Genomic DNA, 13,900 nt, shown 5'->3' on the forward strand with positions numbered 1-13,900 from the left:
ATCTGAAGCGGACCTATAATGATGCCACGGAGGGACATTTCATTAGGGTCTGTAGTAATGGGACAAGGGGTAATGGGTTGAAACTTAAACAGGGGAAGTTTAGATTGGATATAAGGAAGAAATTCTTTACTGTTAGGGTGGTGAGGTACTGGAATGGGTTGCCCAGGGAGGTTGTGAATGCTCCATCCCTGGCAGTGTTCAAGGCCAGGTTGGACAGAGCCTTGGGTGACATGCTCTAGCGTGAGGTGTCCTTGCCCATGGCAGGGGGGTTGGAATTAAATGATCCTAAGGTCCTTTCCAACCCTAACTATTCCATGATGCTATGATCTCCTACCTTCCCTAAGATGCAGCTCAATATAAATAGGTGAAAGTTTTATTTCATAAATAAAGAGATATTGAGATGTTATTTTTAAGAACAGAAGGAAGCCTATAGTGACCTATGCAGTAAGGCTGGAGGGACTGGTTTGATAAAACTTTGGGTTATTATTGACGCAAATAAGACAAAAAATACAGCAAATTCTCAGTTGGTTAAAGGCATATGGATTTAAACATAACAGCCTAGAAAGAATCTTGAAGACCAAGCAGGGATTAAGTGCATACACATAAAACAGGTCATTCAATTTTTTTACAGATGTCTTTCAAAATGCTATGTGACCACTTAATCTATTCTCTCTTCTTGGAAATTGTCTGCATCATTCATGCAGTCTTCAAGATCACTGTATCTCTGCAAATAAAATTAAAACTTATTATTTTATCAATGTTTCATAAGTGAATTACATAAAGACTGCTTCTTCTTGTTCTTCAATACATTAACAAGCATGCCAGCAATTCAGATGTAATGATATCTGAAAGCTTGCTAAATACAATTGTACTACGTTGTCTTAAAATAGTTCATAAAGTGTTTCTGAATAATTCAAAGTACTTCAGCCTAAACAGAAGAGTAAAAGTCTTGCTGTGCCTCATGTACCCGTTCCCAATGCTTCTAAGTTACAGCTTGAGTCTATAGTGTTGCTGCTGCCACATGAAATGGGAGCCTGCCCATCACAGCCCAGAGATCATGCAGCTGTCAGAAAGCTTCATGTCACAAGCTGACACAAACTCTGTGTGTGCGCAGCAACATACCACTGTGAGAGAGACAGGGTCAGCAGAAGTGGATGAATGGTTAAGCTGAGTTGTACTACTGAAACCCTGTAATTCAGAACTGATCAATTAAATCAAACATTTTATCTCAGCTTGCTTTTATCTACTTGGAAAAGGATACATCAAAGAACTTAGTCGTACCTTTTGAATCCACCCACTGTCTTCCAACTGACTGAAAAGATGTTCTACTGTGTCTTTGACTGGTTCATCTTTGAAACTCTCCAACTTGGTAATGGAGCTGCAATGCAGGTACAACTTGTACTTGAAGTGCTTCAAATTATGGTAAACTCTTGTCCGATCTGCACACACCACGCCAACTTCCAAAACCTAGGGCAAAGCAAACAAAGCACTCTGTGACAGAACTGTGATTTTCTCAACAATATATAAAGAATGGCTAAGTCAGTCCAGTAAGATTTTATGTCAGTCTAGGAAGATGCTTTGAATAATGAAATAAACAGAATGACATGACATACATGAAACCAGCATAAACTCCATGTCATTTTTACAGCCACAGCAGAATTTCTGAGCAAGCAGGCAGCCAGCGAGTTTGTGCAATGGCAGCTTATCAGTACTGTTTTCTTGAACACACAACAAGTTTATAGTTGGTAGTATCTCTCCTATCTCCTGATGGAACTTCATTACAAAATCATTAACAATTTAGGCAACCATCGTATTGTGAAGGCAGAGGAAAAGAAATTACTTGATTACTTTTGCCCAGTATGTACTACTTCCCAGAAACATGAAATACCAGTTTCAGCATTTTGTAGTGTAATAATATTCAATATTTTTTAAGAAATACATATGAATACAAATAGGCACACACCTAGAAACATGTATTTAATAAATATATAGAAAGATTGTCTTTCATAAAATTAAAATCTGAAAACTGAGGGTTTATACAATGCAAATGTTAACCTGCAACTGCCTGGGAGGTATAGCTAGCCAAAACACTGTAGAAATCAAAGCCTCTGCTGCATCTCCTACTTATCACCAGTTTTACTTCTACAATTTCTATGCAGAAAAGACACAACTGTCTCATTTAATAGTTTTCCTTACAGCAATCATTATAGATAAACAAGTGGTAAATATGCATGTAAATACATAACCAGAGCATGGATTAGAGTAGATTCATTATCATCTTTCAGCACTAACATTAAATACATGCAAGTGTTTGCACATATCTTGAACTCAGATGTTATTCAAAAACGGTAAGTGGTAAGGAATACCAGAAAATACTGGGTAATGTACTAAGTGGTTACAAGAATCTTTGACCATCCTAAATCTTCACAAAGAGTGGGTGAAATTGGAGGTGTGGGGAGGGAGAAAGAATAAAAGTTCACCTGTACTTAAGGATAGATATTCTGCATTTCAAAAGAGTGAGTTTTGTTCAATTTCTACAAGAGCAGGAGTTCAAGTACATACAATGGCAAATCAGAAGAGGAAATCTGTTCCCTGTGAATGACCACAGGTGCACTGATTACTACTCCTACCCACGGAGACAAAGCCTATCAGGTAAAAAATCTACCTCTGGCTGGTTTTCAGAGGTCAGGTTTTCTACACTCAAAAGCAACATGGTTAATATATGTGTAAAGAAAATCAGCTCCTGATACATGCAGGAGAAACTAATGTAGTTTTACTGAAAAAAAAAGTCTATGACCAAATGTTTGCATCTGTGAGGAGCTCCCCAAAACACCCAATCTACTTGGTATCTAGACCTACTGACAATGACAGCAACAGAAAAGCGCAATTATAAAGATTTTATAAGCTACACTGATATTTATTGGTGTTGGAGATGTTCTTAAATATATGAATATACTTAGCTTCTTTAATATAGCAACCAGCAGCTCAACTGATAGAAGCAGGCATAACATCACTGAAGTCAAGTCACACCCACTTAAAAGACCTTTTGATATGATCTTCAGTAGATGGTTATTAACTGAAATTTTAAACATCTTGAAATCATAGAATCATAGAATAGTTAGGGTTGGAAAGGACCTTACGATCATCTAGTTCCAACCCCCCTGCCATAGGCAAGGTCACCACACACTAAACCATATCACCCAAGGCTCTGTCCAACCTGGCCTTGAACACTGCCAGGGATGGAGCATTCACAACCTCCCTGGGCAACCCATTCCAGTACCTCACCACCCTAACAGTAAAGAATTTCTTCCTTATATCCAATCTAAACTTCCCCTGTTTAAGTTTCAACCCATTACCCCTTGTCCCATTACTACAGACCCTAATGAAAAGTCCCTCAGTGGCATCATTACAGGCCCGCTTCAGATACTGGAAGGCTGCTATGAGGTCTCTACGCAGCCTTCTCTTCTCCAGCCTGAACAGCCCCAACGTTCTCAGCCTGTCTTCATACAGGAGGTGCTCCAGTCCCCGATCATCCTTGTGGCCTCCTCTGGACTCGTTCCAACAGTTCCATGTCCTTTTTATGTTGAGGACACCAGAACTGCACACAATACTCCAAGTGAGGTCTCACGAGAGCAGAATAGGGGGGCAGGATCACCTCCTTCGACCTGCTGGTCAGGCTCCTTTTGATGCAGCCCAGGATACGGCTGGCTTTCTGGGTTGCAAGCACACACTGAAGCCGGCTCATGTTCAGTTTCTCATCAACCAACACCCCCAAGTCCTTGTCCACATGCTCTGAATAAAAATCCCATCACTATATTGAAAACCTCTACTGCTTACGTACATGTACTTATGTACAGCTCTATTCTGCCCAAAACTGAAAAGCTGTGTTTGGTGCTACAGGTGCTTCTGAAAGTGCAAGACTTACCAACCTATGGATAACCTTGATTGACCCAGATTTCCAGAAGCACCATTCCAAATACTGAAACAAACAAGAACTGAGCTGTGGTGTTTCATAGGGCATTTCATAACTTTTCAAGTATCACAAACAATGAGGTGGAGCACCTTGAACATTACATGATGTAAAATAGAAGATACCATATTGCATCCAACTGACGGCCCAGGTCTTCCTCTGCAACAACAGCTAGCAGGAGATATTTAGGAAGTTACTACAAGATGCAGGATGAACACCAGATCAATCATAACATTACCATACAGCTTCTAAGAGTCAACAGTTAAGACAGTCTGTATCATCCCAAATATCAAGTTCCGTAAGTGTGTAAAAAGTTTCTCCAAGAACCTGTCTAATTCCTTTTGGGACTCACTAACACTTTTTGATTCCAAAGTATCTTATGGCAAGGAATTTTATAGTTCATTTATGCATGAGGTGTAAAGTATTTCCACCTTGGAGAAATGCCAGAGCCAAAGAGCTAAATATTGTATAATGTAATCATGTATTGTGTTTTTAAAGCAAGAAAGATTGTCTAAAAATACAATGCTATTTCCGAATGCAGCTTTGGAAAGAATCTCAGTACTGTACTCATGCTAATTTTTTCCTCTCAGGGACTCTGTGCTAATGCTTAACTTATCTCCTCAAGCTGGCTGTATCAGCCAAAGTTGTGTTAAATCACTTTGTATGGAATGCAGGAGCACAGCCTGACAACAGCACAACATGTAATGACTGAATCCATGTCCTCTACACATGATTACAAACAGAAGCAGAACACCAAGACTAAGAGTAGAAAAGGGTTTACAATCCAGGTGGCACAGGAGCCAAAAGGTGTGGGGGACACATATACCTCTAAACAATTCAATTCTTCCTGACCATGGAGGAATGAGAATTGGCACCCACACACAACAATCACTGCAAGCCTAAGCAGAACTGGAACAGCTGTTTCTCTTCTCTTTCTATTGGCAAAACAGAATACTTGAGAGATGAGAGAAAAGGAAAGTTTTATGCAGAAGAGGAGGGCTGGAGGTCTGTTTTTGTTCTCTCCGTATCCACTTTTCCTGGGTATTTTCTAATAAAACTTTAGAAAACAGTCCAACTACGTGCTTCCATTCAACTTGACCTGCCAGTGCTGAACCACCTCCTCTTTCAGTCAATTAAGTTCCTGAAGTGCCAGTTTCATGTAGCTCTGTCCCTTTTCTCTTTTTTTCCTCCTTTCTTTTTTCTCAGTTGGCAGGATGAGTTGATCAATGTGTTGCCAGCAGAACTTCAAACACTACTTGAGAACAGTACTTTTAGCAGTCTAAATTACAGGTCACCGTAAGAACACGAATGTTGCATTACAAAAGCACTATAGAAAGTTACTGGAAAGTGCTCAGTAACTCCATCTCCTGGATCTGTTGTACAACCCCTGAACTATATTGGCAGGCATTTTACCAGATGCTGGGGTACACAGGGTAAGAAAAAGCTCTAATTTTCTACTGTTAAGCTGAAGAGAACAAAAATGAACTAGGAAGTTAGTTCAATATTCAGTAGGATATTCCAAGTTTTTTTTCCAAAGTGAAAAATAGTTAGTGCTTTATGTAGGACAACATTTGGACAGCAGAGAGGGAATTTCTACTGTTATTTCCACACTTAAGTTGGATGTTGAGCAAAGATTAAATTCTTGTGCTAGTTTACTTATTATTTCTGGTTAGGTAGGGCATGCACTTCCCCACGAAAACCTGATCTATGTTTAGAGACCCATATGTAAGGAATAATGACTGTACAATGGAACGCAGTTATCAGTGCTAGCATGAGTGCCAAGGACTTATTGTTTTCCTGCAATAATCGTGGGGAAAAGCCTTGCTGGAAAAGCCTAACTCTCTTAACTACCATGCACCCAGACAAACTAAAGCAGAGTATGAACAACTCTGGTAAGTATGTGAAACTTCAGGCATGCTTTCAGCCTCTTTGATACATGGTTTCAGACTGCCTCCCCATGTGCTGCAAAAGACAAGCATGCTGAGTAGGACATGCAGGATGGCAGGTACCTAATTTCCTTGCCCTGGATGACACTCAGACTACATTTGAGATTAGAAATTGAGAAATTTGAAGCAGAGAAAAAATTGAGGCAAATGTCAATTTTTGACTTGAGGGTGAGAGATATCAATAAAACCTATTGTACGTCTTTTTGATCACGAAGTCCAGCTCACAACTGGGTGTACTTGCTAGCGCTTACCATAGTGCAAGTACACGTGCTGCATCAGGTGCTAATATTAAGTGGCAAAAGTGGGAAGGAAACAGTATATCAATCATTGTGATGCAGTCAAAAACAAAGGCCACAGAAACTCATCACATTTATTTTCTTTGTAGGAGTTCGGTTTATTCAAGGATACCTTCCATTAGTGCTTTCCCAACATATAAAGAGGTTGAGAGAGAGGAGTAAGCTTCTATTCACCCTCTCAAGTTTCATAGCAACTTCCTTCATACTTCCTAGCTAAATCCAGGAATATACATCTCCAGACTGCAAAATAGTCATAATATTTTAAAAAATTAGTATGGTTTAGACATGGAAATGCAGTGGTTTAACTCCTGTCTCTAGCATTACAGACATCAGATGTGTTGATGGGATTTCTATTCTTTGTATGATTTTCTGTAACATGAGACAAAGCTTAACAATAATCATATAGGATGCTTGTTTGAAATTACCTGTTTGTCATCTGACATGAAGTCATCTGTTTCCAATGTTCTGCTATTATAAAGCTTTCCAGAGAGCAGCACATTAAACTTACAATAACGATTCAATTCACAGGCACGACAAGACGTGTATTTTGGACTTTTCAAGATTATGTGAACATTCGGGTAACAATCCACACGCTCCTGAAAAACAGAATTCAGATAACATTAAAGAATTCTCTTGAACTGAAAGATGCCTGAAATAGGCTGCTGAGTATTCCATACTCACACAAGACTGGTGCGAGAGAAAAGAACATTAAAATTTGAAGTCTTTTACTATTAAGTTGTGAACATGTACCTCCTCAATCATTTTCCAACACTTCATTCAGTTCTAATTCATTAATACTTTCTTTCAGCTTCAGACCTAAGGAATGAATGCTGCATCCTTGCACTTATTTTAATGTTACCTCATTTCTTTCTTTGGAGGGGGTGGGTGTGCAACTGTATCAGCTGGTCTGCTTCAAATAAATACACTGTATCTCTCCACTGGCCACACTACTGATGTCTTGGCTTTGGGAGCAAAGATTTGGGAAGGGCTTTAACCAGGCTTACTACAAGCACGATCACCAAGGTCATGTGGGATATGCAAATCTGGTTGGAAAGGGTGCTTAGGCAATCAGGAAGTGTCCGACCAGGACCGTCATCTCCAGAGAAATCTCGAGCCACTCACGCGCTGGTCTGCCCGCATGCAAGGTTGGAACTGCAGCTTCCCATGCACCTTTGTCACCTACCGTATCGACCACCACCTGCTCATACCGACAAGTGAGAGCAAGCCCTTCCAGCCTGCACAGTGGATTTTTTAGGTGAGGTGCAGTGTGCGCAGAACTGGCCCTACCCTTTACACCTGAGGTTTAACTGCCATGGCCTAGCTAGCTAGGACGGTGACAGCAAAGTCCGCCGGTCGCAGGTTTTGTAAGAGTGTCCTTCTCTTAAACGGAAGACCGTACAAGGCTAGATGAGCTCCATCAGCCTGGGTTTGAAGATAGGAGTTTTCCTTCTCCTATGAGGAAGGCCTGTCTTCGCTGACGAAGATTCAGGAATGGCTTTAACCCACACATTCTGAGCAAGACTGTCATTTCCTGGGGTCAAGCGTCTAGGTGGGATTCTGACTTAAAGGCGTTCAGTCATAAGCCCCCAGATGGTAGCCTCACACCAGTGGCTCTTCAGCCAAGTGCACGCACAAAGGGTCTGAACCTGTGGTCCCTCTCGTGCTGAGCAGGATTACTATTGCAACAACACATCATCAGTAGAGTAAAACTAACCTGTCTCGCAATGGTATATTCCAGCAATTTGTATGCAATGGCTGGGGTACTCTATATTCACTTCAGGGTTTTTTTTAAGCAGTAGAAGGTTCATTATGAACATACTAGTTTATCTTTTTTGTGAGAGGAGAAAGAAATTTTGTTGTAACATTTAGCAGGTAACAAAAAGTCTCAAAAAATCATCTGCTGAATTAGCAGAAGCAGCATTTAGGTAATTGAGAAGAGATTCTGTGCTGTTATCTGAATGCTTATCAGGTTATAAACCTACAAAACACTTCTGATATAAATATCAGAATAATCAGAATAAATAACAGAAACATCAAACCAAGTTACATAAGTTAAAGAATGACTATTAAAAATGAGTGTATATATATATATATATACACACACAGAGAGCACTTACTGTATCTTTACAGAGAATTACAGTATAATACCCCCCCACCCTACCCCATCAGTAACAGTATGATTGGAGCCCACTTCTCTCTTGAAAGTAGAAGCTACATACCTTGTATCGATCTTTCCAGCGACTTCCAGAGACTAAGTTCTCAAGACGAGGCTGAATGAAGCGGTCATCCAAATAATGAAGTGAGAGCAACATATCCTGTGCATACTTCTTCTGTCTTGTTCCATCTGTTAATTGAGAGTTGTTATTAATTTGCTGCCAACTCTATGTAGTACAAGTTTCTTCAAATAAAATTTTCAAGGACATTATGCTTCTGCATGTTAAGAACTAGGAACTATTTTATTACATTATCCCTGAATATATTTGCTACTGTTATCCATAAAAGTGATCCATGCAGCTTTGATAAAATGACATATTTAATTATTTTAAAAGTCTGTGTTGCAAGATGTACATGAATAAACTCTACAATCAATATTACAGTGAAAAGCTGGCATCCCAAATGGAGAGCCATTCACCCAATCCTATTTATAAGAATGGAAAAGTAAGGAGAGAAAATAAGTGTCCTGCTTTTTGTCCAGTTTATGTAAGTGTTCATAATGTACAAGGGAAGAGATTGCAATCCATGAAAACAAATAGCTCTGAGCTGCTTCACACAAGAAATTTTGACAACTCTCTTCATCAATTAGAAAGAGCATGCAGGAACCAGCCTTTACACTGCAGCAGCACAGGCAGATGCCTTAAGTTAATCAGCATAAGTACTTTTAAATACTTACTCAAAAGAAATAAACGAATGTGAGGATGGGTAAACCCACCACTATTCCACAGCTGTCTCCCAAACATGTGCTGGACTCTAGGAATTAAACAGGACTTTCACAGGTATAGGCTAATTCATACTATCTTGAGCTTCAGCATATACAGACATATAAGTTAATTCAACTACTTTCCCGTGTCTTTTAGCACTGCTGTTACCAAAGGAAACACAACCAAAATGGACTACTGGCTATCTAGCTTTTTATATAAAACCAGTTGTCATCATCATTATAGGCACCATAATTACAATTGTTTTTCCATATACACTTTACACATTTTCAGTAAGTCAGCTATGCTAAGAGCTTGAAGAGACTGTGACAGACCACAAAGAAATCTGTCACAATAGAAAAGCAAGCCTGCACTTGATTCAAACTCAGTCATATTCACTTCCATTAACTCAGAAAAAAATCCACTCTGTGTTATAAAATACATCTTTGTAATGCTGGGTTGCATTCGTACTATACCATGTTCTTCAGAAAGACATACAACCTTCAGAATACAACTTCCAACTCACCCACACTGATGCACTTCCAGCACCTTGGCAATAAGTTAAGTTTTATAGAGCAGATACAATTTGAAATAGAAGGAAGCTATTACAACATCAGTTTGCCAAAGTTTACTTATGACTTTCCATAAGCTTGTTTTTACTTGGTAAAACAAAACAGAACTAACACCTGAAAGAACTAGCAGTGGTAGATGAAAGACATTTTTAGCTCCAGAAATAAAGAGCCTTTATTCTGAAGTCTCTGGTGTACTTCAGTTTCTCTGTTCTCTCTAGCTCCTGATGACACCAAAACTTCCTCTCTTTAGCACTCTGCTGACTGCTTCCACAACCTGATGCTGACAATCCTCTCCCATTAATCCCATCTTTACAGAGCTTCTGAAACTACGTGTGAGGTTGCTATTCAACCCCACCAGGCCAAGTGCCAAAAAGCACTTCCTCAGCAAGAACAAGGCCAGAAGTGCCGACTGCCACTGAAATTGATCTGAAAGCATGAATGTTTAAAGAAAAGAATAATAAAAAAAATCAGATACGGAATAATCTCTATAAATAAAATTATTTATTATCTATTAAATTCCTCAAAAAAAAGCTATGAAGCATGTGAAATGATGACAGATCAGCTGATCTCGCAATGTTTTTCATGGAGATATCTATTTCAAAATTAATTTTGCTTTCATCCTAGAACTGTTACTGTTGATCAGTAAGACAGAAACACTTCCCTGTATCTCAGAATGCCTCTTAGGCTTAAAGGAATTAAGCCTACACATTTTTCCACGATTACTGTATCCCTTTTCAGAAAGATTTCCCGCCGCCCCCAAGTCAGAGAGCAGCAAAACCAAAAACAGATCTCGGGACTCACAGTACCATAATCAGGAGACACATCTTTCCCTAGAATAAATGTCTTTGTATAACTTTGAATGCACTATTGTATTATTTAATGTGATTTACTTACCATATAATGAGCTCAGAAAAGTGTCATCAACTGCATTTATGAGGAAAGCCTTTACTATTCTTTTGAAGTGTACATAATGATCACAGCGAGATACTGGGAAGAAAGCAATATAACCAGAGTTTACCAAAAAAGAAAAGAAGAAGTAAGCAATGTTAAAAGTCCTCTAAGAAGAATTCTTTTCTGCTATTATCATAAATTTGGAATTTTAAAGTCATTTAAAACTGGCTTTAAAACTCATTTCAATATATAACATCCACATCTTTAAGACCTTGTTTTTACACAGCACTTCTCATCCCAAAGATCTTAATGAATTTTAGCATTTTTAAGTCACACATCCTTTCAGTAAGAAGAACTACAAGCACTAAAAGAAGAAAATAATTCTGTGAATAGCAGGAAATAATGCAAACCAGAGAAGGCCAGGCTTATTGTTTTGGTTTTTTATGTTCATTTTTCTTTTTTTCTAATTTTCTTTCAAATACAAACAATTCTGCTCAGGTCTTTACTGGGGAAAAAATAACATGTCCGTGACCATCTACACCAGTGCCAACTGTTCTGTCAGTACATACCTGCTTCTGAACAACAAGATACACAAGAAACTAACTAGCATAAAGTTGTGTTTTGGATCCCTCTGCTCCATCCAGATACCAGTTTTTACAAAAGAACAACTTGAAAAGTTTTCTCACTCTCTGCAGTTTGGCTGAAAACATCTCCTAAATTCAGAACACCCTCCCGCCCCAAGACTTGTGCTCCTCCATCTCAACCACCACCAAATGAAAAAGAAATTACTAAAAATCCAAAGTCCTCAAAACCCCAAACCCGTGGCAAGAATTTTACATCAATCTCCAGAACAGAATGTGGCCAGAATTAACACAGCTGCTCTCAGCATATATCGTAAAATGGAGGATGCTTTTAGGCCTCTCCACAGGAATGACTACATCATAGGTAGCCTATTTCATGCTAAATCAGACGAACTTAAAAAAACTGCAATAGGGTTTCCCTTTGTTCCCTCCAAATCATACCCTCCCTTTAATAAGATACAGAAAGACTGTAAAAGTTTACTGTGGAAATCAGAGTACTTCAGCAACAAATTCAAGCCTTTTAGGAATCTGCTTTTAAACTATGCTATCCTATGTTATTTTTATTTTCACTCCATTAGTATTTATTACATCACTACAAGCAAGCTGTACATACAGAACTGTCACTAGTTTTGATCTTACAGTGTGGGACGTAGTTTGCCAGCAAACTATCTGATCCATTCAGTTCTTTGTGCTGTGGCTGGTTTTCACCCATTATATGCTCCATGTCATCACTGTCATCATCATCTTCTTCCTCTACTACAAAATCTTTCAAGCTGTTGCAGTCAGTTTCACTACCTTCTGTGGGTGTGAGGGGCAAGTGAAAGAATGGCTCCTCCTCTATTTCTGCTTCACTATTAGAATCCTAAGGAAATTTAAGAAAGTATTTCAAACACAAGAATTTTCAGTATTTGCAGTGGCAAAATACTACATATACTGGATAAGGTTTTTGACCTTCTAATTACACCTTTTGCTCAGGTAACAAGAAATACTGTTTCCAAAAATACATCATTCTGTGCTAGAGGACAATTACTTGGCCATCTCCATGTACCTCTCTTCAGGCTATTTGTAGGCATTAAGCTAACATGAGATCTCTATGTTACTTCAGCAGGTATTTTGCTTCTTGATAAAAATTACTTTATGGTCCTCTCACACTAAAGAAGAGAGTCCTCTTCATGATACAGAAGTGTTTCCTTTCTGACTACGTAGAGAAGATACCTGCATTCTAAGCTGCTTAGTCATCAGAATGCCTGAAAGAGCAAATGAAAGGAAATTCTTAACTCTTCAGTGATTAAAATTAAACCAAAGAAAGGTTTCCAGCAGTCAATATTGTTTTCTTGCTAATGTGACAACTGTTAAAATGTGACAGAACTACTGATTTGTCAGAAATAAAACCCCTCAAAATAAATAAAATCCCACTGACTTATATCAATTTGATTTTATATCCATTTTATATCCCTATTTTATGATTCTATGATTTGTCTTCCCCTACATTCAATATTTCCTCCAACTGAATTTCAAAGGTAAAATCCAGACCTCACAATTTTCACTTCTGCCGGATCTCCAGGCTGTTCTTTGTCTTGCAAGTTGTTTCAATTTTGCAAACACTTTCTGTTTCTTACTAGTAGAATCATTTTCTGTAGAGCAGGTTTTATCAGGTTGTAGTTCTCTGGAATCCTCATCTTCATCTATTATACAGCGGCGCTTGGCAAAAACTTTTCTAACAAGTATATCACTGTCCTCGCTCTCATCACTGTCATACAAGACAGATGAGTTCAACCTTTTGCGCTTTCCAGGCACAATGCACTCCTCATCCTCACTACTGTCTGCTACTTCCCCACTGTGGCTTTTCTCTTCATGACTTGAAAGGCTGTTCTTCACAGCAGTTTCATCTTTGTCGTCTATTTCATCTTCTGATGTGCTAGGCTCTTCCTCCTCAGAGGTACCCGAGGATTCATCATTGCTGTCAAGTAGTATGAGTTCCCTCTTAGTGCGTCTCCAATCAACTCGGGATTTGGATGATGACAATTCTGTTGCTGCTGTTTTATTTCTTGTTTCATACCTTCTGACTACTTCTTTAATCTCCATTGGACGGCTGTAACACACCTAACTATAAACAAGTAAAACAGAACACTTACTACATTACGCCATTAAAAAGAGAAAAGCTTATGTATTTTGCCACATACATTTGCAACTTACTATCATTAACAGACACACTCAGAAATCAGCACCAACCAAAACTAAGCGTGCACAGTAACTTCTGTAGACGATATGTCTTATTCAAAAGGAAGATGAAGAGCAGAAATACCTACACCCAGCATGAATGAACGGTAAAAATCAGGCATGGACTGCAGCTACAGGCCCCATCATCCCCGCAACACTGGCAGCAAGCCTACAGCTGAGGCAGAGCTTCCCTGCCTTAAGCCGTACACCGCTCCTTCAAGACCACCCTCAGCAGGCCCCACAGAACAGCGGCCTCACCTGGAAGGGACCACCCCACGCAAGCTGTAGGACCTACCCCCGGCGCTAGGCCCGGCACGGCAGAGGCTCCCGAACAGCACAAAGAGTGCTGGTCCCTGGCAAGCGGAGCTCCTGCCGCCTGCCCCAGCCGCCATGGTGCACACAAACCTCCCTCCATCCCTCAGCACCCGTTACTTTTACCGTTAACGTTCCCGTGCGCTACCGCCGGAGCCTCTGAGGCGAGACCCCGCCCCCCACCGCTCCGCGCGTCG

At 39.6% G+C, this 13,900-nt stretch overlaps 1 protein-coding gene across 2 annotated transcripts; it reads right to left on the reverse strand.

Annotated features, from left to right (window-relative positions):
* Positions 1-524: 524 nt before the first annotated feature.
* On the reverse strand, positions 525-13,884 carry CCDC82 (coiled-coil domain containing 82). Of its 2 annotated transcripts, none has more exons than XM_005149807.3 (8): positions 13,830-13,884; positions 12,705-13,278; positions 11,811-12,033; positions 10,594-10,686; positions 8,432-8,556; positions 6,638-6,808; positions 1,282-1,467; positions 525-724 (listed from the first exon to the last, which is right to left on the reverse strand). In XM_005149807.3, exons 2-8 carry the CDS (start codon positions 13,254-13,256, stop codon positions 659-661), a joined length of 1,416 nt encoding a protein of 471 aa, XP_005149864.2. In that variant the 5' UTR covers positions 13,257-13,278; positions 13,830-13,884; the 3' UTR covers positions 525-658. The 2 variants fall into 2 exon arrangements, with proteins under 2 accessions (XP_005149864.2, XP_030905475.2); XM_031049615.2 differs by lacking the exon at positions 13,830-13,884 and adding an exon at positions 13,650-13,809.
* Positions 13,885-13,900: the final 16 nt, after the last annotated feature.

Source organism: Melopsittacus undulatus, chromosome 2 (assembly GCF_012275295.1).
Source record: "Melopsittacus undulatus isolate bMelUnd1 chromosome 2, bMelUnd1.mat.Z, whole genome shotgun sequence".
NCBI lineage: Eukaryota > Metazoa > Chordata > Aves > Psittaciformes > Psittaculidae > Melopsittacus > Melopsittacus undulatus.

Excerpts from the sequence above, each read along its gene's own strand:
- CCDC82 (XM_005149807.3), bottom strand. The coding sequence starts at position 13,256 with ATGGAGATTAAAGAAGTAGTCAGAAGGTATGAAACAAGAAATAAAACA. Across the intron at positions 12,034-12,704 it reads GCAGAAGTGAAAATTGTGAG|GATTCTAATAGTGAAGCAGA; the intron begins GTCTGGATTTTA and ends AAATTTCCTTAG. Across the intron at positions 1,468-6,637 it reads TCATGTCAGATGACAAACAG|GTTTTGGAAGTTGGCGTGGT; the intron begins GTAATTTCAAAC and ends GCTTTGCCCTAG.